General features: G+C 41.6%; 1 protein-coding gene across 1 annotated transcript; it reads left to right on the top strand.

Annotated features, from left to right (window-relative positions):
• The first annotated feature begins 504 nt into the window (after positions 1 to 504).
• slc35e1 (solute carrier family 35 member E1) lies at positions 505 to 17,727 on the top strand. Its single transcript, XM_064952350.1, has 6 exons — positions 505 to 1,088; positions 2,590 to 2,660; positions 3,269 to 3,406; positions 4,211 to 4,336; positions 10,301 to 10,546; positions 14,836 to 17,727. Exons 1-6 carry the CDS (start codon positions 761 to 763, stop codon positions 15,070 to 15,072), a joined length of 1,146 nt encoding a protein of 381 aa, XP_064808422.1. The 5' UTR covers positions 505 to 760; the 3' UTR covers positions 15,073 to 17,727.
• The last annotated feature ends 9,879 nt before the right edge of the window (positions 17,728 to 27,606 follow it).

Raw genomic sequence — 27,606 nt, 5'->3', positions numbered from 1 at the left:
TATTGACCTCGAAGGCTGACTTTTGTTTTGCTTTTTAACTAACCCTTTTCCTAGCCTTAACCTAATTATCCTAACCTGCTACGTAAATTATCCTAACCTGCGGCTGCTACGAAAAGTCCATTCTGACATAACTGGTATTCTATCTAGTCAAAACCGGTGCAACTGTCTGAGTAGTGCAAAACCGGTGCAACTGTCTGCGATCATCATCTTTGGAGGCGGTTTGATTGCAGGAAGTGACGAAATTAGCAAGTCTCTGGGCTTGTTTGTCATTGCAGCCGACAATGGTCTTGCATCAGAAATAACTACTAATTATTATTTGTAAATCAGTCACAATTGACCTATGACTCTCTCGAGCACGGCCAGTGCAGCCGACTGCCAGATCTACACATCACCTTATATCATACATAATGACTCATTATTATTTGTAGATTGTAAGAATTTACCCAGGACACATCACGGTTTTGATGCTCTCGAACCCGGTCGACGAGTATTTTCTCAACATTGTACATACTGCCGCATTCACGACAACTCGGAACTTTCCGACATGGAATCTCGTTGTATAAAGTTCATGCCCGAGTTTCTCCACTTGGAATTTATCAGAGAATCAACCAAAAGGAAGCTCTACAAAAAAACGCACGCAAATGTTAACTCGGGGATTCCGAGTTTCCGACTTGTCTGGAACGCGGCATAGTAGCTTCTCCACGTCTCACACTGCTGGCCTTGCTGCCACACACTGCCGCCGGTGACTCCGAAGTGGAAGATGGCTGCGGTGGAGCGTCCCCCAGTCAAGGAAGGGGTCCGGATAGCTTTACTCTGTTTCTGTTGGTATACTGTTAGTTCGGGAGGCAATGTAGTTAACAAAATTATTCTAAATGGGTTCCCTTATCCTGTCACAGTTTCGCTTTTTCATATATTCTCAATCGTCGTCTTCCTTCCGCCGTTGCTGCGAGCATGGGGAGTCCCCAAAACAGAAATACCAACTAGATACTTCAAATGGTATATTATCCCTTTAGCTTTTGGAAAATACTTCGCATCTGTGTCGGCCCACTTCAGTATATGGAAGGTACCGGTTTCCTACGCACACACTGGTAAGCATTGCAAGAACTCCGAATTAGGCTAGCTAGCGCAGAAGTATTGCTTGGTATTCTAACTAGCAACATGGAATGCTAGCTAGCTAGCGTTACCTTGCTAACATCAACTTCAATGAATTGGTGTCTTGTGCTGGACAATTTAGGCAAGCTTTAAGTGAATTGGCTTCCTTTACATGGGACTGTATTACCCACGTTCCGTTTAACCGAGGAGCTTGCGACATACTTGGTTATTTGAAAACCTATTTGTTTGGGGGAGGGCCCCACCTAGCCAGTGCCTAAAATTGCAATGTTACTTTTATTTAACCATTATTTATTTAGGCAAGTCAGTTGAGAACAAATTATTATTTACAATGACGAGCTACACCGGCCAAACCCGGACGACGCTGGGCCAATTGTGCTACGCCCTATGGGACTCCAATTACTGCCGGATGTGATACAGCCTGGATTCGAACCAGGGTGTCTGTAGCATTGAGGTGCAGTGCCTTAGACTGCTGCGCCACTACATTTGTCTCATTCAGTGGCAAAGAAGAGTAAGGCTGGATCTCCGTTGATCATTAAGTAAATGGATAAACATGTGCGTTCACCATCGTTTTTCTGCTCACAATAGGTTTTATGTGTTTGTGTTACTCCTTATGATGCATTCTTGCCTGTCACGTATGACGTCCATGGTTACAACTACAGCGTACTAAGCCTAATACCTGCTACAGCAACAGCCTATAGGGGAGTGTGTGACTGCAGTTTGTCACCTCTAAATGAAAGTGTAAAGTATGATTATTCACAATGAGTATTTGAATTATGCTGTCATTACTATGAGAAAGCAGAACTTCAAGGTACTGTGTCAGGGATTGGCATTGAGTTCTGAACAGCACGAGCCCATCGGGCAAGACAGGAGTATTTCTTGGTTAACTGAAGATTATGGTCACTTGATTGAAAATGTAGAAGTAGTTTACACACTGAAATGCCATTACTTGTCTTTCACCTAAAAAACTGGGAGGAACCAGAATGATCTGTTTAAGGTACTGAAAATCTTTGCATTAAATTCCACCTGCCCAAATACTGTTTCCTGACTGCTCAGTTCACCTGCCCCCCGATAACACTTAATGTCAATCCCTATGTGTTATGCCCTTTACTTCCTAATTAGTTAGGTACCCAATGTTGCACGTCAGCGCCCATACAGTGTAACTAACTCATTGCTGTCTCACCTCACTAACTGACACGTCAAGCTATGGCGTGATGATACAATATGCAAAGTAACACGTTTGTTGTTACCAGGGGTGTGTCTGTGACGCACAATACACAATGAAACTTAAACTGTAGGTGTGAGGCACAGTTGCATGGGCAACTAAGTCTTTAAACCACTGTATCTCAAAAGTCATGCTCCTTACCTTTCCAATCAATACCCGTTCCACTCAAGCCATTGTCCTCAATTCATGCACTGAACAGGATCTTTTTTATCCATTTTCCAATCTGACATTCTTTGTTTCTTTTCACCCTACAGTCAAAGCCACAATGCCAATATGGGTTGTGTTGTTATCAAGGATTATCATGAAGGAGAAGCAAACAACAAAAGTGAGTAACTCAGAAAATTGTACATAAAGCTGCTTTGGAAGATATTTTGTCCATGCAATGGTGACATGGCACAATATGAGCCTGTATGTTGGCTCATATATCTGCCAGCCTTGCAGGTGCATTTACAGAAAATGTACCCCGCTTCTTACATCATGTTAACACTGCAGGGGCTTTAGTAGTGTTCCGCAATAACAAAGCTATTTATGTGTCATAGGCATTTAGAGGTTGGGCAAATGTGACATGTCCCAAAACAAATTAGCAAAACAACTGCATGTGTATGGATGGCCATCTTTTTTTCACCTGTACTTTGAGACTCCTCCATGATTAGGAATATCCTGCTGACTTTGGCCTAGTAACACGTTATTTGGATAGTCTGTAGTCCATCTGTAGATGCTCTACAATCTACTAACCATGACCTTAACCCTAGCTCTAACCTTAACCATTATTCTAAAAGTACCTTAACCGTAACCTTAGCAAGCAGTTGCTTATCAACAGATCGTTTGATAAAATATCAGCAATCTGTATAGCATCTACAGATGGAAAATCTGGACTATCCAAATAAAGTATAACCCTTTCTCTTTTGCACTCCTGTCTTGTGCCTGTCTCAGGTGTACGTATCTCTCATCCCCATCATCGGAGGAGTGCTTCTGGCCACAATGACAGAAATGTCCTTTGATGTATCTGGGTTAGTCAGTGCCCTGGCTGCCACACTCTGCTTCTCTCTGCAAAACATCTTCTCCAAAAAGGTACATCTTACCAGTCTGCACCCTTTCAAAAATACTGTTATTTATGTGTAGTTAGATGATGGATAAAAGTATAGCCGGAGAGCACATTTTGAACTTTGGTGGACATTTAAATTACCTATGTGTTTGGGTAATGGTTGGAGAATAAACTCAAGCTGTTTTATTTAATAGAATACTGTATTGCCATTTGAAGGAATGGATCATTCACACTGTAAAAGCATTCCTTGCAATATTCAAGTGTAGATATAGTAGACAGCACTCGTACTAAACATGAAAACACCCGAAAGGAAAACTCAAGGGCAAGGCCTATGAGTGTGAAGCCTTGTGAATCTTTTCAATGTATTTGTTCTTTACATACTGTCGATGTGCAGTATGGGTAGTGTCCTATGCTATGCTGATGTGGCCTCCCTTCAACCAATATTTGAGGAAAACATATTTCCTTCATTGGACATTATTACTTGGTTAAATGCTGTTTTATGAAAACTGACAAGTGCTAGAATTACTTTTGATATTACTAACCCTGCAGTTACATTATTGTGTAATGATTTGTAGTGTTAAGAGTTTAACAACCATGTCTTGTTGATTACCAACTGTGATTACATTACCTTTCTATCATGCTGTTGATGAAGAAAACCAAAGCATTCAAGAACAAGGAATTTGTGCCCTCTCAATTTATAACGATGTGTCTTTGCGTAACCTTGATATATTTTGCTGCCCTCTGATTTCCAAGGTAAACACACAGCAGTTTTCTGAAATGGCTGGCCTAAGAAATGACAATGCCATGAATTAATATTCATTGCTTTTTAGGTGCTGCGGGACACGAGGATCCACCACCTGAGACTTCTCAACATACTGGGCTTCAATGCTGTTTTCTTCATGGTGCCTACGTGGGTTCTGGTGGACCTCTCCTCATTTTTGGTTGAGGGGGATTTTGTGAGTTTAAATAATACATGCTTTACGCGTCAAATAATGTGATCTTTTGTTGTCCGGCTTATGAGCTTATATAAGTGTTTCATCTACTGGTAGTGTGTGTGTGCCATACATATGATATATTTAACATACACAAGTCCACAGGAATGTCATACACTGGGTACCAGAGGAGGCTGGTGAGAGGAGCTATAGGAGGACAGACTCATTGTAATGGCTGGAAGGGAATATTCCATTCCAATGAGCTTGTCCTCTTATAGCTCCTCCTACCAGCCTCCTCTTGTATGTACTATAAACATTTTCTCCACAGTATGTACCATACTTCTATTATCCACTTGCTTTTGCCGATTTAATATCCAAGATGGCGTAGCAGTCAGGCGTCTTTTTTCTTCGTCTTGTCGTGTCCCGTGTACACCTTTTTTTTCTTCACATATTTAAAATATATAATTTTCTTAACCCCAACTTCAACATACTCTCCTGCAACCCGCCTCACTCAATGTGCTCTGAACCTCTTCACCTGGATCACCGCAGCTAGCTAGCTGCTATCCGATTACCTTTTCCTGGCTTAAGTCCCTGTCCTGAAGCAAGCACCAATTAGCCTGGAGCTAGCCTATGCTAAGCCCATCTCCTGGCTAGCTGAAGAGGACCATCAGCCACTCCTTGGGCTACAATATCTATTTTGCCAATTGGCCTGGACCCCTTTTATTGCCGATACGGAGCCCCGCCGATCCATGACTACTGATGTAATCCGCCCAAGTTTTTTTTTCAACTGGCTCCTTCGTCGCAACGTCCCCTGAATGTCCACCTGCAAGCCGCGGCCCGCTAGCTGTCTAGAGTAGGTCGACCGATTTAATTAGGGCCTATTTCAAGTTTTCATAACAATCGGAAATCTGTATTTTTGGGCAGTGATGAAAAAAAAAAATTTGATTTATTTAAAAAAAAAACATTTTTTATACCTTTTATTTAACTAGGCAAGTCAGCTAAGAACACATTCTTATTTTCAATGACGGCCTAGGAACGGTGGGTTAACTACCTCGTTCAGGGGCAGAACGATAAATCTACACCTTGTCAGCTCGGGGGATTCAATCTTGCAATCTTACAGTTAACTGGTCCAACGCAATAACGACCTGCCTCTCTCTCGTTGCACTCCACAAGGAGACTGCCTGTTACGCGAATGCAGTAAGCCAAGTTGCTAGCTAGCATTAAACTTAATTTATAAAAAACAATCATAATCACTAGTTAACTATACATGGTTGATGATGTGTCCTGCGTTGCATATAATCTGACTGAGCATACAAGTATCTAAGTATCTGACTGAGCGATGGTAGGCAGAAGCAGGCGAGTAAACATTCATTCAAACAGTACTTTAGTGCGTTTTGCCAGCAGCTCTTTGTTGTGCGTCAAGCATTGCGCTGTTTATGACTTCAAGCCTATCAACTCCCGAGATGAGGCTGGTGTAACCGAAGTGAAATGGCTAGCTAGTTAGCGCGCGCTAATAGCGTTTCAAACGTCACTCGCTCTGAGCCTTGCAGTGGTTGTTTCCCTTGCCCTGCATGGGTAACGCTGCTTCGAGGGTGGCTGTTGTCGTTGTGTTCCTGGTTTGAACCCAGGGAGGAGCGAGGAGAGGGACGGAAGCTATACTGTTACACTTGCAATACTAAAGTGCCTATAAGAACATCCAATAGTCAAAGGTTAATGAAATACAAATGGTATAGAGGGAAATAGTCCTATAATTCCTATAATAACTACAACCTAAATCTTCTTACCTGGGAATATTGAAGACTCATGTTAAAAGGAACCACCAGCTTTCATATGTTCTGAGCAAGGAACTGAAACGTTAGCTTTCTTACATAGCACATATTGCACTTTTACTTTCTTCTCCAACACTTTGTTTTTGCATTATTTAAACCAAATTGAACATGTTTCATTATTTACTTTAGGCTAAATTGGTTTTATTGATGTATTATATTAAGTTAAAATAAGTGTTCATTCAGTATTGTTGTAAATTGTCATTATTACAAATACATAAAAAAAAAATGGTCCTCCAGTAATCGGTATCGGCGTTGAAAAATTATAATCGGTCGACCTCTAATCTAGAGCATACCGGAGTGTTAGCTGTAGTGGCCCATCAGTCAATTACTTGGGCTACTATTCCTATTTTGCCAATTGGCCTAGACCCTTTTACTATACAGACACCTGCTGATCCAGCACGACTGTAACCGCAAGAGGGGGCTACAACAACTGACTTCTTCCGTCGCGACGTCCCTCTAAGGCCCTTCTACTAGCCCTGGCCCGCTAGCTGTCTCCAGCCCGTCCAGCTACTCATTGGACCCTATAATCACTCGGCTATGCATGCCTCTCCCTAATGTCAATATGCCTTGTCCATTGCTGTTTTGGTTAGTGATTATTGTCTTGTTTCACTATAGAGCCTCCAGCCCTGCTCAAAATGCCTCAGCTATCCCTCTTGTCCTACCCCCCCCCCCCCACACACACACACATGTGGTGACCTCACCTGGTTTAATTGATGTCTCTAGAGACAATACCTCTCATCCTCACTCAATGCCGAGGTTTACCTCAACTGTATTCACATCCTACCATACCTTTGTCTGTACATTATGCATTGAATCTATTCTACCATGCCCAAAAACCTGCTCCTTTTACTCTCTGTCCCGAACGTACTAGACGACCAGTTCTTATAGCCTTCAGCCGTACTCTTATCCTACACGTCCTCAAATGCTAGCTTTTTCAAACAGAAATGTGCATCCTGCAGCGCACACTCCAAAAGGTTCTGGAACACTGTAAAGTCCATTGAGAATAAGAGCTCCTCCTCCCAGCTGCCCACTGCACTGAGGCTAGGAAACACTGTCACCTCCGATAAATCCACAATAATTGAGAATTTCAATAAGCATTTTTCTATGGCTGGCCATGCTTTCCACATGGCCACCCCTACCCTGGTCAACACCCTTCCACTCCCCACAGCAACTTACCCAAACCTCCCCCATTTCTCCTTCACCCAAATCCAGGCAGCTGATGTTCTGAAAGAGCTGCAAAATCTGGACCCCTACAAATCAGCAGGGCTACTGCTGGACACTAGACACTCTAGACCAAACTGCTACAGATCTATATCTATCCTACCCTGCCTTTCCAAGTTCTTCGAAAGCCGAGTTAACAAACAGATCACAGACCATTTTGAATCCCACCTTACCTTCTCCGCTATTCAATCTGGTTTTCGAGCTGGTCATGGGTGCACCTCAGCCACGCTCAAGGTCCTAAATTATATCATAACTGCCATTGATAAAAGACACTACTGTGCAGCTGTATTCATAGACCTGGCCAAGGCTTTCGACTCTGTCCATCGCCACATTTTTATCGGCAGACTCAACAGCCTTGGTTTCTCAAATGACTGCCTCGCCTGGTTCACCAACTACTTCTCAGACAGAGCTCAGTGTGTCAAATCGGAGGGCTTGTTGTCCGGACCTCTAGCAATCTCTATGGGGGTGCCACAGGGTTCAATTCTCGGGGGGACTCTTTTCTCTGTATACATCAATGATGTTGCTCTTGCTGCTGGTGATTCTCTGATCCACCTCTACGCAGACGACATTCTGTATACTTCTGTCCCTTCTTTGGACACTGCATTAACTAACCTCCAGACGAGCTTCAATGCCATACAACTCTCCTTCCGTGGCCTCCAACTGCTCTTAAATGCAAGTAAAACTAAATGCATGCTCTTTAACCAATCGCTGCCCGTCCGTCCAGCATCACTACTCTGGACGGTTCTGACTTAGGATATGTGGACAACTTCAAATACCTAGGTGTCTGGTTAGGCTGTAAACTCTCCTTCCAGACTTACATTAAGCATCTTCAATCCTACATTAAATCTAGAATCGGCTTCCTATTTCGCAACAAAGCATTCTTCACTCATGCTGCCAAACATACCCTCGTAAAACTGACTATCCTACCGATCCTTGACTTCGCGATGTCATTTACAAAATAGCCTCCATTACCCTACTCAGACTGCACCCAATTTACTATCACAGTGCCATCCGTTTTGTCACCAAAGAACCATATACAACCCACCACTGCAACCTGGATGCTCTCGTTGGCTGGCCCTCGCTTCATATTCGTCGCCAAACCCACTGGCTCCAGGTCATCTATAAGTCCTTGCTAGGTAAAGTCCCACCTTATCTCAGCTCGCTGGTCACCATAGCAGCACCCACCTGTAGCACGCGCTACAGCAGGTATATTTCACTGGTCCCCACCCATAGCCAATTCCGCCTTAGGCCGCCTTTCCTTCCAGTTCTCTGCCCCCAATGACTGGAACGAATTGCAAAAATCACTGAAGCTGGAGACCCATATCTCCCTCACTGTCTTTAAGCACCAGCTGTCAGAGCAGCTCACAGATTACTGCACCTGTACGTAGCCCATCTGTAAATAGCCCATCCAACTTCCTCATCCCCATACTGTTGTTTTTTTTGCTCCTTTGCACCCCAGTATCTCTACTTGCACATTCGTCTTTTGCACATCTATCACTCCAGTGTTTAACTTCTTGATGCACCCATCCTGTTAGCGGGATCATTTTCGTCAACATCCACTGAATTGCAGAGCGCCAAATTTAAATTACTAAAAATGTTACATTTTCATGAAATCACAAGTGCAATATAGCAAATCTCAGCTTAGCTTGTTGTTAATCCACCTGGCGTGTCAGATTTCAAAAAAGCTTTTCGGCGAAAGCATACCAAACGTTTATGTAAGAACATCTCTCTCAGCAGACAAAACATTACAAACAGCTAGAAGCCAAGTAGATTGGTCACGAAAGTCAGAAAAGCAATAAAAATGAAACGCTTACCTTTGATCTTCGGATGTTTTCACTCACGAGACTCCCAGTTACACAAATTATTTTTATATCCAAAATACCTCCATTTGGTTGGCGCGTTATGTTCAGAAATCCACAGGCTCCAGCGGTCACAACCGGGCAGACACAAATTCCAAATGGTATCCGTAAAGTTCGTAGAAACGTGTCAAATGTTTTGTATAATCAATCCTCAGGTTGTTTTTACAATATATAATCAATAATATTTCAACCGGGATGATAGCTTCTTCAATTGGAGAGAAAGAGAGAAAATGTCTGCTCCACTCTGTTGTGCATGCAAAATGCTGCTGGCACCCAGCCATCCAATGACTTGATGTGCTCTTTCTCGCTCATTTTTCAAAATAAAAGCCTGAAACTATGTCTAAAGACTGTTCACACTATGTGGAAGCCATAAGAAAAGGAATCTGGTTGATATCCCTTTTAAATGGAGGGAAGGCATGCAATGGAGGTTTCAGGAAAAACAGCACTTCCTGGTTGGATTTTCTTCAGGTTTTTGCCTGTAATATCAGTTCTGTTATACTCACAGACAATATTTTGACAGTTTTGGAAACTTTAGTGTTTTCTATCCTAATTTGACAATTATATGCATATTCTAGATTCTGGGCCTGAGAAATGGGCAGTTTCATTTGGGTACGTTTTTCATCCAAACATCAAAATACTGCCCCCTACACTCAACAGGTTAATTACTAAATTGTAATTATTTTGCCATTATGGCCTATTTATTGCCTACCTCCCTTATCTTAACTCATTTGCACATACTGTATATAGACTTTTTCTCTATTGTATTATTGACTGTATGTTTGTTTAGTCCAGGTGTAACTCTGTTTGTCGCACTGCTTTGCTTTATCTTGGCCAGGTCACAGTTGTAAATGAGAACATGTTCTCAACTGACCTACCTGGTGAAATAAAATAAGTAATACTAAATTAACCTCCACACCCCAAAATATTTAGTATCCGGTTGCCTTTTATTCAATTGTCCCATTGAGACCACAACCTGGATACGTTCTCTTTTCCTAGAAAGTCATGACTAAATCCATTGTTCTCTTCAAATATCCAAGTAATCACTCCCTCTCTCTCCCTCCTCTGCATAACCCCTCCAGACGGGCATGTCTGAATGGACAGGCACCTTTCTCCTCCTCCTGGTCAGCGGCTTCTGTAACTTTGCCCAGAATGTCATCGCCTTCAGTGTCCTCAACCTGATCAGCCCGCTGAGCTACGCCGTGGCCAACGCCACCAAGAGGATCATGGTCATCAGCATATCGCTCCTAATGCTACGCAACCCCGTCAGCTCCACCAACATCATGGGCATGATGACGGCAATAGTGGGCGTCTTCCTGTACAACAAGGTGAGTCTATTTGACATGCTTACATTTACGTTTTAGTTATTTAGCAGACGCTGTTATCCAGTCATTACAATCACTGCATTCAACTAAAATGTGTAAAACAACCACTTTCACAATTATTGCAAGTTAATAAACCTTATAATATTCACTGTTTGCTAAATCAGTGCTAGTAAGAAAGAGAAATGCGAGTGTGAAGGACTCTTGTCCATCTTTCGAAAACGTCTAAAACATAATCTCTTGAAATAGCATAAGACATCTGTCATTTTTTTATCTGAAATTTTCCAACAGTTAGGCCACCAACAACTAATTCAACTTAGTTCATGAAATAGATTAACAATTATATCAAACTCAGCATTCAGCATGCAGGTGTATATATATATATATATATATATATATATATATATATAATATTATACATAATAGTACAATAAACAGTTGAAGTCGGAAGTTTACGTACACTTATGTTGGAGTCATTAACTCGTTTTTCAACCACTCCACAAATTTCTTGTTAACAAACTATAGTTAAGTTGGTTAGGACATCTACTTTGTGCATAACAAAAGTAATTTTTCCAACAATTGTTTACAGAAAGATTTTTTCACACATAATTCACTGTATCACAATTCCAGTGGGTCAGAAGTTTACATACACTAAGTTGACTGTGCCTTTAAACAGCTTGGAAAATGATGTCATGGCTTTAGAAGCTTCTGATAGGCTAATTGACATTATTTGAGTCAATTGGACCTGTGGATGAATTTCAAGGCCTACCTTCAAACTGAGTGCCTCTTCGCTTGACATCATGGGAAAATCAAAAGAAATCAGCCAAGACCTCAGAAAAAACATTGTAGACCTCCAAGTCTGGTTCATCCTTGGGAGCAATTTCCATAAGCCTGAAGGTACCACGTTCATCTGTACAAACGACAGTACGCAAGTATAAACACCATGGGACCACGCAGCCGTGATACCGCTCAGGAGGAGACACGTTCTGTCTCCTAGAGATGAACGTACTTTGGTGTGAAAAGTGCAAATCAATCCCAGAACAACAGCAAAGGACCTTGTGAAGATGCTGGAGGAAACGGGTACAAAAGTATCTATATCCACAGTAAAATGAGTCCTATATCGACATAACCTGAATGGCCACTCAGCAAGGACAAAACTACTGCTCCAAAACCGGCATAAAAAAAGCCAGACTACGGTTTTCAACTGCACATGGGGACAAAGATCATACTTTTTGGAGAAATGTCCTCTGGTCTGATGAAACAAAAATAGAACTGTTTGGCCATAATGACCATCGTTACGTTTGGAGGAAAAGGGGGGAGGCTTGCAAGCCGATGAACACCATCCCAACCGTGAAGCATGGGGGTGGCAGCAGCATGTTGTGGGGGTGCTTTGCTGCAGGAGGGACTGGTGCACTTCACAAAATAGATGGCATCACGAGGGAGGAAAGTTGTGGATATATTGATGCAACATCTCAAGACATTAGTCAGGAAGTTAAAGCTTGGTCGCAAATGGGTCTTCCAAATGGACAATGACCCCAAGCTTGCAAAATGGCTTAAGGACAACAAAGTCAAGGTATTGGAGTGGCCATAACAAAGCCCGGACTTCAAATCCTATAGAAATTGTGTGGGCTGAACTGAAAAAGCGTGTGTGTGCAAAGGAGGCCTGCAAACCTGACTCGGTTACACCAGCTTTGTCAGGAGGAACGGGCCAAAATTCACCCAACTTATTGTGGGAAGCTTGTGAAAGGCTACCTGGAACGTTTGACCCAAGTTAAAACAATTTATAGGCAATGCTACCAAATACTAATTGAGTGTATGTAAACTTCTGACCCACTGGGAATGCGATGAAAGAAATAAAAGCTGAAATAAATCGTTCTCTACTTTTATTGTGACATTTGACATTCTTAAAATGAAGTGGTGATCCTAACTGACCAAAGACAGGGAATTTTTACTAGGATTAAATGTCAGGAATTGTGAAACTGATTTTAAATGTATTTGGCTAAGGTGTATGTACAGTCGTGGCCAAAAGTTGAGAATGACACACATACATTTTCACAGTCTGCTGCCTCAGTTTGTATGATGGCAATTTGCATATACTCCAGAATGTTGTGAAGAGTGATCAGATGAATTGCCATGCAAGTGAACTGAATCGCAAAAAAAAAACATTTCCACTGCATTTCAGCGCTGCCACAAAAGGACCAGCTGAAGACATGTCAGTGATTCTCTCGTTAACACAGGTGTGTGTTGACGAGGACATGGAGATCACTCTGTCATGCTGATTTGAATTTGAATAACAGAATGGAAGCTTCAAAAGGAGGGTGGTGCTTGGAATCATTGTTCTTCCTCTGTCAACCATGGTTACCTGCAAGGAAACACGTGCCATCATCATTGCTTTGCACAAAAAGGGCTTCACAGGCAAGGATATTGTTGCCAGTAAGATTGCACCTAAATCAACCATTTATCAGATCATGAAGAACTTCAAGGAGAGCGGTTCAATTGTTGTGAAGAAGGCTTCAGGGTGCCCAAGAAAGTCCAGCAAGCGCCAGGTCTGTCTCCTAAAGTTGATTCAGCTGCGGAATCGGGGCACCACCAGTACAGAGCTTGCTCAGGAATGGCAGCAGGCAGGTGTGAGTGCATCTGCATGCTCAGTGAGGCGAAGACTTTTGGAGGATGGCCTTGTGTCAAGAAGGGCAGCAAAGAAGCCACTTCTCTACAGGAAAAAAATCAGGGACAGACTGATATTCTGCAAACGGTACAGGCATTGGACTGCTGAGGACTGGGGTAAAGTAATTTTCTCTGAATCGCTTTTCCGATTGTGTGGGGCATCCGGAAAAAATCTTGTCCGGACAAGACGAGGTGAGCGCTACCATCAGTCCAGTGTCATTCCAACAGTAAAGCATCCTGAGACCATTCATGTGTGGGGTTGCCTCTTGGCCAAGGGAGTGGGCTCACTCACAATTTTGCCTAAGAACACCGCCATGAATAAAGAATGGTACCAACACATCCTCTGAGAGCACTTCTCCCAACCATCCAGGAACAGTTTGGTGACGAACAATTCCTTTTCCAGCATGACGGAGCACCTTGTCATAAGGCAAAAGTGATAACTAAGTGGCCTGGGGAACAGAACATTGATATTTTGGAGCCATGGCCAGGACACTCCCCAGACCTTAATCCCATTGAGCACCTGTGCTCAATCATCAAGAGGCGGGTGGACAAACAAAACCCCACAAATTCTGACAAACTCCAAGCACTGATTATGCAAGAATGTGCTGCCATCAGTCAGGATGTGGCCCAGAAGTGAATTGACAGCATGGCAGATTGCAAAGGTCTTGAAAAAGAAGGGTCAATTTTGCAACTATTGACTCTTTGCATCAACTTCATGTAATTGTCAATAAAAGCCTTTGACACTTATGAAATGCTTGTAATTATAATTCAGTATTCCATAGTATATCTGACAAATATCTAAAGACACTGAAGCAGCAAACTTTGGAAATTAATATTTGTCATTCTCAAAACTTTTGGCCACGACTGTAGACTTCCAACTTCAACTGTAGCTCCAATGGGAGCAGTAAAGACATTTTCCATTTTTAGAATTTAGCAGACACTCTTATCCAAAGCAACATATATTCATCTTAAGATAGCGAGATGAGACAACCACATATAATAAGAACATATCCTTGCACTTGTCTTTTCCTACTTTGCTGATAACTTCTTTGAGGAACAATGTACTTACTACGACTGTGTTTTTGTGGTTGACTCACCTTGCTATCTTAAGATGAATGCACTAATAGTAAATTGCTCTGGATAAGAGTGTCTGCTAAATGAGTAAAATGTCAAATGTGACTGACTGCCTCAAGTTTTAATTTTTTATTTTTTTTTACATTGAATAAAAGTATAGACTCGGAGCTAGAAAATGGTATATCATACACTGCAGTTGAAGAACAATATGAAATTAATTCTGCTTTAGAAGTTGTTTAACTTGTAACCCAACTGTAGAAAATGGCCCTTGAATGTTTTGGTACACCTACTCGAGAGCTCTTCTTTGTCTTCTCCCGTTCAGTGTCGTTCACACTCTCTTAAGCTTTAGCCCCACACATCTCTTTAAGGATTCACATGTGAGGCCATGTGGTAGACATGGCTCACGTGCTCTGAAACCCACCCCCACTCACTGTGGAAAGTTTACATACCACATATAACTTTGGGAAATCACACAGTAATTTACATCAATGTGTTTTTTTTTGTTATCCTTTGTTATGTGCTACACTAAGCTATTCCCGTCTCTAAACTGCCAACAGGCGAAATATGACGCAAACAAGGAAGCTAAGAAAAAGCTGCTGCCTTCCTCCAAGCAGGACATGATGTCCTTTGACAATTTGGGACTGGACAAGACGCAGCCCAATGGTTCAGTGCCTTTCTCCCAAGGTTCAGACATTCAGTATGGTCGAAGCAACGTGTTGACCGACCACTTCCAGTACAGCCGGCAGGCCTACACAATGAACTATGGTGCCTCCAACCACCAGTATGTGGTTTAGGCTGGTGGATTTCTCCATGGACATATTGTATTTGTTTCCAGCAGAATTCTTAAACCACCTCTAACAAAAAGAAAGGCAAGTGCTGTCGTATTGGCGGAGAGGGAAGTATCAGTCATGAGTTGGCCAGCGTTTTGTCCCAAACATGTTCTCTAACATATTCTCTTCACCTCCTTGTGTTGTATTTATTTTGATATGAACACTTAAAAAGGGATAGTTAAGTCAAAATCAAAGTTTGTCAGATGTTTTCAGACCCCAAATGTTGTCCACTTCCAACCCTGTCCTTCGTCAACTGTTGCAGATAGTGTCAATCTTTCCAGTTAATTTTGGATTGATGCATACCACTGGATCTACAAAACAGATGGCTTGGAACATGGACTCGTTTGACAAATTTAGATTTTGGAGTGAACTATCTGTTTGTTTTTTGTTTGCTTGCTAAGGAAGGGATGTTCTTTTTTTCTGTGGGAGTTCGCTAACATGGGAATAATTGTTACTGTAGCTACAATAGCGTAGTTCAAAAATAAATAGTTCACAACTTTGATATACAGTTAAAGACCATGAAATGTTTACCATGCCCATAATGCCTTGTGAATCAGGCTTGTGCTCAAGGTTACATTGACCCCAATTTTATCACAGAAGGCATGACCATTTTACATAAATGTTTTGCAGAGATTGGCAACATTTGTCCTATATATGTAAAACTGTTTGCCCTTATGACATTTTCTGGTTTGTCTTTAACTAGTGATGGAGGAATGAAAATGTATATAATCGGTTGTAGGTACAGAAAGTTCCTGGTTTGAATACCCAATCCGAAAAGGGGAAAAATATGTCTGTGTCCTTGAACAAGGCCCTTGTCAGCCATAGTAGTACCTCTGGAGGTTAATGTGAAACGACACATTTCACTGCTCTATCCAGTGTATGTGACAAAAACATTTATTTTAATTCATTTTGTTCCATATTTACATCGGTCATTTAATCAATTCGTATCTGATCTGGTAATAGCTGTGTAATATGTCGGTAGAAGGGTCAGGATTGACAGACTTACTGGATCAGGCTTAAGTGTCAGTAGACTCCACTTGTTTTGCCTGTTTGTCATTTTGTTCTTAATATTCACACTTACAATCATGTTCTGATTAAGGATAGCATTTCCCCCTGCATGCGAGTAACATAGCCTACAGGGAACAATAGCTGTTTTTCAAAGCTGGTGTGACGCACCTGAACTGGTTATTTACTTTGCAAATCAATGAAAGATGTGACGGAGACTAACTAACTTGTGTGACACAGCAAAATGTTATCCTTGTTGACTATAAAAGTAATATTCTTCTAGTCCAACTTTTTTATTTGAGTTTGCGTGTTTCAATATGCTACAGCACATTCAAGCATTTTAAGTGGAGAATTTCTTTGCCGTTTCTTAACGGCAGGAAAGTTGGATCTAACCTGATTTTTATTGCATGTTCAGCGACTGGCCGGCAACAAACTACATGCTGAGATTTTGAAAAAGCATTTTCGCTGTTTACCATAAATACAAATAATGTATTTGAATATTCCCCTATGGTATATGATGGATAGTTATGGAAGACTGCATAGAGGATCCATGTGTATTTACACATTTAAGGAACTCTTGTGTTTGTGAGCTTGTGTGGAATTCTCAGGTAGTTCCAAGCTTATCATGAGTCCATTTAGTGAAACTTCCATATCATTTAGTTTGGCAGGTTTGGTCTGTTTACGTAATGAAATTCATACTGGCGTGGTGATTAGGCTATGGGGATTTGAATACATTTGACTGTCACTTATGCCTGTTCTCTGCATGTCCTCATGAATGAGTTTTGACTTGACTTTGTCCTATCATTGTCTTTTGAATCTTCTTTACAGAGAAAACAATTTGTAGAAATCTGTAATTGGATAACAAATGTTTTATTTGTGGAAGGAATATCAAATGTTGGAGCCACAATTTGGATTCTACTAAATAATTTTTATTCACCTTTAACATAAGATGTTATGAAGCGTTGTGGTAAGTCAGCTTGGATCCCATCTTATTATTTTGTTACTTATTTTGTATTATTGTATGTCCATTCTGTTCAAATGTCTCACGGTCTCTTCTTAAATCTATGGTCGAGTTTGTCACGTCCTTACGCAAGGTGCCAAATGGAAGGCGCTTCCTGGCTCAAAGTGTATCACAAGGATTAGTTTTTATTACTCTAATTTTTTGACCCAGTAGCATGGAGTGATGAATTCTGATGTGCATTATCTATATGTTTAATTTAACGTAAAGCCTAATTTGTCTATACAGTAAGCTAATGGATAACACTTTGAACATGAGAATTTAGAGAAACTTTGTTAGTTCTGGGACGGTATTTGCTATGAGGTTATTTACTGGAATGTACATTTGGATATGTGGGGTTTGCTTTGTAAAAGTTGTATAAATGCAATTTTTTGTGTGTTTTAAATAATCTTGAAAACCTGAATTTTTACTGAATCAATGTTTATAGATTTTTATTTATGGTGTCTAGGTACAGAAAAGTATACATAAGTGCAACCATGCACAGTGTTGTCTGCTTACGTTTAGTAAATACTATTTTTAAATGTCTAAAAAAATAAATGCATTGTGAAATGAATGTATGATTTAATTTTCTTGATAAAGGTGTGCTGTACATTGAATGCATAGTAAACATTTATTTGACTTTGGACAGGTGGGTGCTTACATTGGTAAAGGATGAAGGTGAGTCATCTATCTATACTATTGTTGACAATTCTAATGATGATCATCTGTTCAATGCATTGTTTTCAATTGTTTATTTGGACTAGTATGAATTTAAACTAAACACTTCAGCCTATCCAATTGCCAACTGTAATTCGTAACATATCACACTAACTGTAATTTGCCTAGTTAAATAAAATAATTTTAAAAAAACAAGCAAGTGCTCCCTCTTGTGTCAAGAATAAGAATAGACTTTTCACAAGTTAATATTTCCCCTCCATATCTAACTTTCAGGCATGGTATGGGTATTTGATTCTTGCTTGGATGAGGACAATAGGACTTTGTATTGGTGGAATTAACTACCAACCACGAAAGAGCCTGTAAGTGGAAATGTAGCTTTGTATCCATTTTATAGCTACACCTATCCATTTATACCATATTGCTACACCTATCTAATGTTTACAGTGCCATGGGGGCTGGTAGGGCTATGTAATGGAGAGATGGAAACTTTCACCTTACAATTATCTAGTAACTATTACACACAGACTTGCGGCTGCTGTTCCACTTTACCCTTCTCACAAAGTATGCACCGGTAAATTTCCCCTCGTGGTTTTAAAAGGAACGGGTGGAAAGTCTCCAGCTGCTTTCACCAGTCTTATACTTTTAATTGATATTTAACACTTTTGTAATCTAGTCTATAAAGCATGAGAGGAAGTGAACACTTCTGGGTGAAAGGGTGGACAACAGGAACACAACCCAGGAGAACTAGTCATCTCCCAGGGGATGAGGCATACTCCCACAACCTCCATGACAAAAGTTCAAAAAGCCAGATTTGTTGAGTAACTTCACTCCTGAGATGCATAGCTGCTACACAGTGTTTCGAATTCAGTCCAATCAAAGTTTTAGAGGAGAAAAAAACGTGTGGAAATCCAGCCTGGTCCCATCCCACTAGACACAGACGTCAATTCAACATCTGTTCCACGTTGGTTCCAACAGTGTGCCCAGTGGGATAGACTAGACGTAACATAGGGAACGTAAATCCTGGAAACTCATTAGTATGATGTTACATTTTGGAAAGGTTAAAAATTAAAATAAGGTGGTTGGTTGGACCTGTAGCTCGAACACCTAGCACCCCAAAGGTTGCGTGTTCAAATCTCATCGACCACTTTAGCATTTTGCAACTATTGTACTTACTACTTTTTTGTTGTTGTTGCTACTTTGCAACTACTTAGCCACCTCGCTAACATTAGCCACAACAAATAGGAATTCATAACATATCATACTAGCTGTAATTCGTAACAAATTAAATGGTTGATGGACATCCACAAATTAATACATACTGTACCAAATTAAATGTAACGTACACTGAGTATACAGAACAGTAGGAACATCTTCCTAATATTGAGTTACACCCCCCTTTTCACTGAGAAACAGCCTCAATTTGTCGGTGCATGGACCCTACAAGGTGTCAAGTGTTCCACAGGGATGCTAGCCCATGTTGACGCCAATGCTTCCCATAATTGCGTCAAGTTGGCTGGATGTCCTTTGGGTGGTGGACCATTCTTGATACACACTGTTGAGGGTGAAAAACCCAGCAGCGTTACAATTCTTGACACACTCAAACCAGTGCGCCTGGCACCTACTACCATACCCTGTTCAAAGGCACTTAATTATTTTGTCTTGCCCATTCACCCTCTGAACGGCACACACACAACCCATGTCTCAAGTCTTTAAATGTCCTTTAGCCGGTCTCCCCCCCCCTTCATCGACACTGATTGAAGTGGATTTAACAGGTGACATCAATAAGGCATCAGCTTTCACCTGGTCAGTCTGTCATGGAAATAGCAGTTGTTCCTAATGTTTTAAATACTCAACGTTTACAAGATGGAGGGAGACAAACTTACATTTACTATGTTACGTCTATGCTTGAGTCCAGGTTACATCATCCTGCTCATGTGGTTGTTTACACCTCTACAGAAGAGGTACCAAAGTGTCTGCTGTGAAACATCTGCTTTTTTAGCATTGGTGAGGGGTAGATCCAGGAAATGTAACTTTACATATTGTGCATTAACTGCCTTTGAGATTGACCCATTAGCCCCTCAAGGGTCTGATATGCAGTAACTAATCACACTATCAGCAAGGGTATTGGTTTAACAAGTAATGGTCACTCTCTATGTGGCCTCAATGGAGAAAAAACAGGTTTTCTCAGACCAAGCTCAACATTCTCATTGCTTTTAGCCGTACCCTTATCCTACTCCTCCTCTTTTCCTCTGGTGATGTAGAGGTGAATCCAGACCCTGCAGTGCCTAGCTCCACTCCTATTCCCCAGGCGCTCTCTTTTGATGACTTCTGTAACCGTAATAGCCTTGGTTTCATGCATGTTAACATTAGAAGCCTCCTCTCTAAGTTTGTTTTATTCACTGCTTTAGCACACTCTGCCATCCCGGATGTTCTAGCTGTGTCCGAATCCTAGCTTAGGAAGACCACCAAATATTCTGACATTTTTATCCCCAACTACATTTTCAGACAAGATAGAACTGCCAAAGGGGGCAGTGTTAGCCTGCAGAGTTCTGTCATCCTATCCAGGTCTGTACCCAAACAATTTAATCTTCTACTTTTAAAAATCCACCTCTCTAAAAACAAGTCTCTCACCATTGCCGCCTGCTATAGACCACCCTCTGCCCCCAGCTGTGCTCTGGACACCATATGTGAACTGATGTGATTTTTCTGGATTTTTGTTTTAGATTCCGTATCTCACAGTTGAAGTGTACCTATGATAAAAAAATTACAGACCTCTACATGCTTTGTAAGTGGGAACCTGCAAAATCGGCAGTGTATCAAATACGTGTTCTCCCCACTGTATGTATGTATGTGTATAAATATATAAATAAAACTTTTATTGTTGGACATGAAAATACTGTGAAAACCACAGGATATGAGTTGCATGTGATTTTAATTTAAGAAATATGTTCCCACGTATTCCCACCATAATAGAGACAAGTGATCGTATACAAATGTAAGCAAGGTTTGAAAGTCTTGTTTTAGTCAAACATATCTGTTTGGGCTTCTTGCAGTCAATTTTCAGTCTACAAATTATTTGTAATTATAAACCTGGTGGTTTGAACCCTGAATGCTGATTGGCTCCAGTCACGGACCAGGATGCCTTGCTCCCAGGAAGACTAAATAACTTTTTTGCCCGCTTTGAGGACAATACAGTGCCACTGACACGGCACGCAACCAAAACATGCGGACTCTCCTTCACTGCAGCCGAGGTGAGTAAAACATTTAAACGTGTTAACCCTCGCAAGGCTGCAGGCCCAGACGGCATCCCCAGCCGCGCCCTCAGAGCATGCGCAGACCAGCTGGCTGGTGTGTTTACGGACATATTCAATCAATCCCTATCCCAGTCTGCTGTTCCCACATGCTTCAAGAGGGCCACCATTGTTCCTGTTCCCAAGAAAGCTAAGGTAACTGAGCTAAACGACTACCGCCCCGTAGCACTCACTTCTGTCATCATGAAGTGCTTTGAGAGACTAGTCAAGGACCATATCACCTCCACCCTACCTGACACCCTAGACCCACTCCAATTTGCTTACCGCCCAAATAGGTCCACAGACGATGCAATCTCAACCACACTGCCCTAACCCATCTGGACAAGAGGAATACCTATGTGAGAATGCTGTTCATCGAATACAGCTCAGCATTTAACACCATAGTACCCTCCAAACTCGTCATCAAGCTCGAGACCCTGGGTCTCGACCCCGCCCTGTGCAACTGGGTACTGGACTTCCTGACGGGCCGCCCCCAGGTGGTGAGGGTAGGTAACAACATCTCCACCCCGCTGATCCTCAACACTGGGGCCCCACAAGGGTGCGTTCTGAGCCCTCTCCTGTACTCCCTGTTCACCCACGACTGCGTGGCCACGCACGCCTCCAACTCAATCATCAAGTTTGCGGACGACACAACAGTGGTAGGCTTGATTACCAACAACGACAAGACGGCCTACAGGGAGGAGGTGAGGGCCCTCGGAGTGTGGTGTCAGGAAAATAACCTCACACTCGACGTCAACAAAACTAAGGAGATGATTGTGGGCTTCAGGAAACAGCAGAGGGAACACCCCCCTATCCACATCGATGGAACAGTAGTGGAGAGGGTAGTAAGTTTTAAGTTCCTCGGCATACACATCACAGACAAACTGAATTGGTCCACCCATACAGACAGCATCGTGAAGAAGGCGCAGCAGCGCCTCTTCAACCTCAGGAGGCTGAAGAAATTTGGCTTGTCACCAAAAGCACTCACAAACTTCTACAGATGCACAATCGAGAGCATCCTGGCGGGCTGTATCACCGCCTGGTACGGCAACTGCTCCGCCCACAACCGTAAGGCTCTCCAGAGGGTAGTGCGGTCTGCACAACGCATCACCGGGGGCAAACTACCTGCCCTCCAGGACACCTACACCACCCGATGTCACAGGAAGGCCATAAAGATCATCAAGGACAACAACCACCTGAGCCACTGCCTGTTCACCCCGCTATCGTCCAGAAGGCGAGGTCAGTACAGGTGCATCAAAGCTGGGACCGAGAGACTGAAAAACAGCTTCTATCTCAAGGCCATCAGACTGTTAAACAGCCACCACTAACATTGAGTGGCTGCTGCCAACACACTGACTCAACTCCAGCCACTTTAATAATGGGAATTGATGTAAAATATATCACTAGCCACTTTAAACAATGCTACTTAATATCATGTTTACATACCCTACATTATTTATCTCATATGTATACGTATATACTGTACTCTATATCATCTACTGCATCTTTATGTAATACATGTATCACTAGCCACTTTAAACTATGCCACTTTGTTTACATACTCATCTCATATGTATATACTGTACTCTACCATCTACTGCATCTTGCCTATGCCGCTCTGTACCATCACTCATTCATGTATCTTTATGTACATATTCTTTATCCCTTTACACTTATGTGTATAAGGTAGTAGTTTTGGAATTGTTAGCTAGATTACTCGTTGATTATTACTGCATTGTCGGAACTAGAAGCACAAGCATTTTGCTACACTCACATTAACATCTGCTAACCATGTGTATGTGACAAATACAATTTGATTTTAAATAAGATTTGATTTGGCTGACAGCTGTGGTTATATCAGACCGTATACCACTGGTATTACTAGGGCTGTATCCAGGCACTCCTCATTACGTCCTGCTAAGAACATCCCTTGGCTGTGTTATATTGGCCATACTACCACACTCCCTCGGGCCTTATTGCTTAATTATGTTCCAGGTCCCCGGACCATCTGCTCAAGAAAAATATTGTCCTGTGAATTGAGTTCATTATCCCTGGTTTAGGAAGTCGGAATTGGTTTGCAGCACTAATCACAGCTGGTGTTTTATAAAACTTAACTCTTGGACTCTTGGTCTCTCTAACTTCACAATGTGATAATTATTGTTGGTGTAATACATTGCAGGCTCAGGCACTTGACCTATCTTTAATTTAAATGTTAACATTGACTGGTTCATTTAGTCAATTTACCTACTGTTTTTGAAAGTTCTATAATGAAAACGGGTGAATCTCCAACCGTCATCAATTATATCGACACAACACATTATTTGGTTCTTATTTTTCAGAATAAATAACTCAGACATTAGAGAAGCTTAACCAAGTTTAATTCTTCCCAAAGGGTCTTTACAGCTGTAATTCAGACAACCAAACATTTCTCACCATCACAGGTGTGTATATACCACTTAAGACACTCCTCCTTCTCTCCAATCCTTACATCTAATGGTTCCACAGGAAGAGGGTAGTAAACCCTTATTACTCCCATCGGGGTATCTGACCTCACCTCCTGACCTCAACCCCTCCTTCGCCTCGTCCACAGATGTCCATCTGCCTCCACGATAGCAAACTTTTGATCTCTTCCCGTCCACCCAGCACATTCCACAGCCACTCTGTCTTTCTACAGATCTCACTCCAAATATTATATGTTTCTGATCTATCTGGATGTTCAAAGTTTAGCTGACTGTGTAGATTCCAACAACATTCAGTGAGACTTGATATTGGCGTGCTTGAAATACTTTGCAAATGCAACTTATTTCTATTTGAAAACTGAAATGGTTTATTCATTCCTTTTCAGTAGACACTCTTATCCAGAGCAATTTACAGTAGTGAGTGCATACATTTTCATACTGTTCACCTGTGGGAATCGAACCCTCAACCCTTGCATTGCAAATGCCATACAACTGAGCCACATCATCACAAACCACTTGATATATCAATGTGCTGTATTACTGTATTGTGCATTGTTTTTCTTCATGGTGATGGAAAGTCTACAGGTACAAACCTAATGTCCAACCTATGGTACAATACAGTAATAATTTACATTAAGTGGTTTGTAAGAGTGGTAAAATAATACTGCACAAAAGTGGGTGTTTTTCATGTTATTTGATCAAGAAAAATATTTTATTTGATGTGGATGTTGTGTGTTTTCCCATAACTTTGCACCTTTTTATATAAATGATTGAGGGCAGGGTTTTGTTCTTTCTGGACATCATTAGAATGACAATTGCAGAGAAAGCAACAGGGCAACAACTTATAATTCCAACTATTGAATCCTGCAAGATACTGTTCTTAATTAAACAACTACCTTTTTTGCCAAAGTAGAGATGCTGAAAAAAATGTTTCGTCACATTACAGATATCTATTTCGGTCCGCTGATATCTTTGTTTTGTTGTATTGTATTGATATATACAGTGCATTCAGGGAAGTAGTCGGACCCCTTGACGACTTTTTTCACATTTTGTTACATTACAGCCTTATTCTAAAATGGAGTAAATATTTTTTTCACTCAAATCTACAGACAATACCCCATAATGACAATGTGAAAACAGGTTTTTAGAAATGCTAGCAAATGTATTAAAACAGGAATACCTTATTTACATAAGTTTTCAGACCATTTGCTATGAGACTTGAAATTTTGCTCAGGTGCATCCTGTTGCCATTGATCATCCTTGATTGGAGTCCACCTGGGGTAAATTCAATTCATTGGACATGATTTGGAAAGGCCCACACCTGTCTATATAAGGTCCCACAAAAACCAAGCCATGAGGTTGAATGAATTGTCTGTGGAGCTCCGAGACAGGATTGTGTCAAGGCACAGATTTGGGGAAGGGTACCAAAACATTTCTGCAGCATTGAAGGTCCCTACGAACACAGTGGCCTCCATCATTCTTAAATGGAAGAAGTTTGGCGCCACCAAGACTCTAGAGCTGGCTGCCTGGCCAAACTGAGCAATCGGGGGAGAAGGGCCTTGGTCAGGGACGTGACCGAGATCCCAAGAACCAGAGTTCCTCTGTGGAGATGGGAAAACCTTCCAGAAGGACAACCATCTCTGCAGCACTCCACCAATCAGGCCTTTATGGTAGAGTGGCCACTCCTCAGTAAAAGGCACACGACAGCCCGCTTGGATGATGCCAAAAGGCATCTAAAGCAATTTTCTCTGGTCTGACGAAATAAAGATTGAACTCTTTGGCCTGTATGCCAAGCATCACATCTGGAGGAAACCTGGCACCATCCCTACGGTGAAGCATGGTGGTGGCAGTGTCATGCTGTGGGGATATTTTTCAGCAGCGGGGACTGGGAGACTATTCAGGATCGAGGGAAAGATGAACGGAGCAAAGTACTGCGAGATTCTTGATGAAAGCCTGCTCCAGAGCACTCAGGACCTGAGACTGTGGCGAAGGTTCACCTTCAAATAGTGGCCCAGTCAGAGCCCGGACTTGAACATCTCTGGAGTGACCTGAAAATACAGTGCCTTGCGAAAGTATTCGGCCCCCTTGAACTTTGCGACCTTTTGCCACATTTCAGGCTTCAAACATAAAGATATAAAACTGTATTTTTTTGTGAAGAATCAACAACAAGTGGGACACAATCATGAAGTTGAACGACATTTATTGGATATTTTAAACTTTTTTAACAAATCAAAAACTGAAAAATTGGGCGTGCAAAATTAATCAGCCCCTTTACTTTCAGTGCAGAAAAAGTTCAGTGAGGATCTCTGAATGATCCAATGTTGACCTAAATGACTAATGATGATAAATACAATCCACCTGTGTGTAATCAAGTCTCCGTATGAATGCACCTGCACTGTGATAGTCTCAGAGGTCCGTTAAAAGCGCAGAGAGCATCATGAAGAACAAGGAACACACCAGGCAGGTCCGAGATACTGTTGTGAAGAAGTTTAATGCCGGATTTGGATACAAAAAGATTTCCCAAGCTTTAAACATCCCAAGGAGCACTGTGCAAGCAATAATATTGAAATGGAAGGAGTATCAGACCACTGCAAATCTACCAAGACCTGGCCGTCCCTCTAAACTTTCAGCTCATACAAGGAGAAGACTGATCAGAGATGCAGCCAAGAGGCCCATGATCACTCTGGATGAACTGCAGAGATCTACAGCTGAGGTGGGAGACTCTGTCCATAGGACAACAATCAGTTGTATATTGCACAAATTTGGCCTTTACGGAAGAGTGGCAAGAAGAAAGCCATTTCTTAAAGATATCCATAAAAAGTGTTGTTTAAAGTTTGCCACAAGCAACCTGGGAGACTCACCAAACATGTGGAAGAAGGTGCTCTGGTCAGATGAAACCAAAATTGAACTTTTTGGCAACAATGCAAAACGTTATGTTTGGCGTAAAAGCAACACAGCTCATCACCCTGAACATACCATACCCACTGTCAAACATGGTGGTGGCAGCATCATGGTTTGGGCCTGCTTTTCTTCAGCAGGGACAGGGAAGATGGTTAAAATTGATGGGAAGATGGATGGAGCCAAATACAGGACCATTCTGGAAGAAAACCTGATGGAGTCTGCAAAAGACCTGAGACTGGGACGGAGATTTGTCATCCAACAAGACAATGATCCAAAACATAAAGCAAAATCTCAATGGAATGGTTCAAAAATAAACATATCCAGGTGTTAGAATGGTCAAGTCAAAGTCCAGACCTGAATCCAATCGAGAATCTGTGGAAAGAACTGAAAACTGCTGTTCACAAATGCTCTCCATCCAACCTCACTGAGCTCGAGCTGTTTTGCAAGGAGGAATGGGGAAAAATTTCAGTCTCTCGATGTGCAAAACTGATAGAGACATATCCCAAGCGACTTACAGCTGTAATTGCAGCAAAAGGTGGCGCTACAAAGTATTAACTTAAGGGGGCTGAATAATTTTGCATGCCCAATTTTTCAGTTTTTGATTTGTTAAAAAAGTTTGAAATATCCAATAAATGTCGTTCCACTTCATGATTGTGTCCCACTTGTTGTTGATTCTTCACAAAAAAATACAGTTTTATATCTTTGTTTGAAGCCTGAAATGTGGCAAAAGGTCGCAAAGTTCAAGGGGGCCGAATACTTTCGCAAGGCACTGTAGCTGTGCAACGACACTCCCCATCCAACCTGACAGAGCTTGAGAGGATCTGCAGAGAAGAATGGGAGAAACACCCTAAATACAGGTGTGCCAAGCGTCATACACAAAACTCGAGGCTGTAATCGCTGCCAAATGTGCTAAAACAAATTACTGAGTGAAGGGTCTGAATACTTATCTTGTTTCTTGTTTTTGCTTTGTCTTTGTGGGGTATTGTGTGTAGATTGAAAAAGATAAAAATATATTTGATCAATTTTAGAATAAGGTTGTAAGGTAACACATTTTTGAAAAAGTCAGAGGTCTGAATGCTTTCCCGACTGTACTGTATTTTTTTATTCTGATTTTTCAGGGGGTGCTGCAGCCCTACTTGTTAATACATTCGTTTTTTAGATTGAACCT

Source organism: Oncorhynchus masou, chromosome 31 (assembly GCF_036934945.1).
Source record: "Oncorhynchus masou masou isolate Uvic2021 chromosome 31, UVic_Omas_1.1, whole genome shotgun sequence".
Classification (NCBI taxonomy): Eukaryota; Metazoa; Chordata; class Actinopteri; order Salmoniformes; family Salmonidae; genus Oncorhynchus; species Oncorhynchus masou.
Note: the sequence above shows the minus strand (reverse complement) of the source record. Positions and strands in the feature narration are given on the sequence as shown.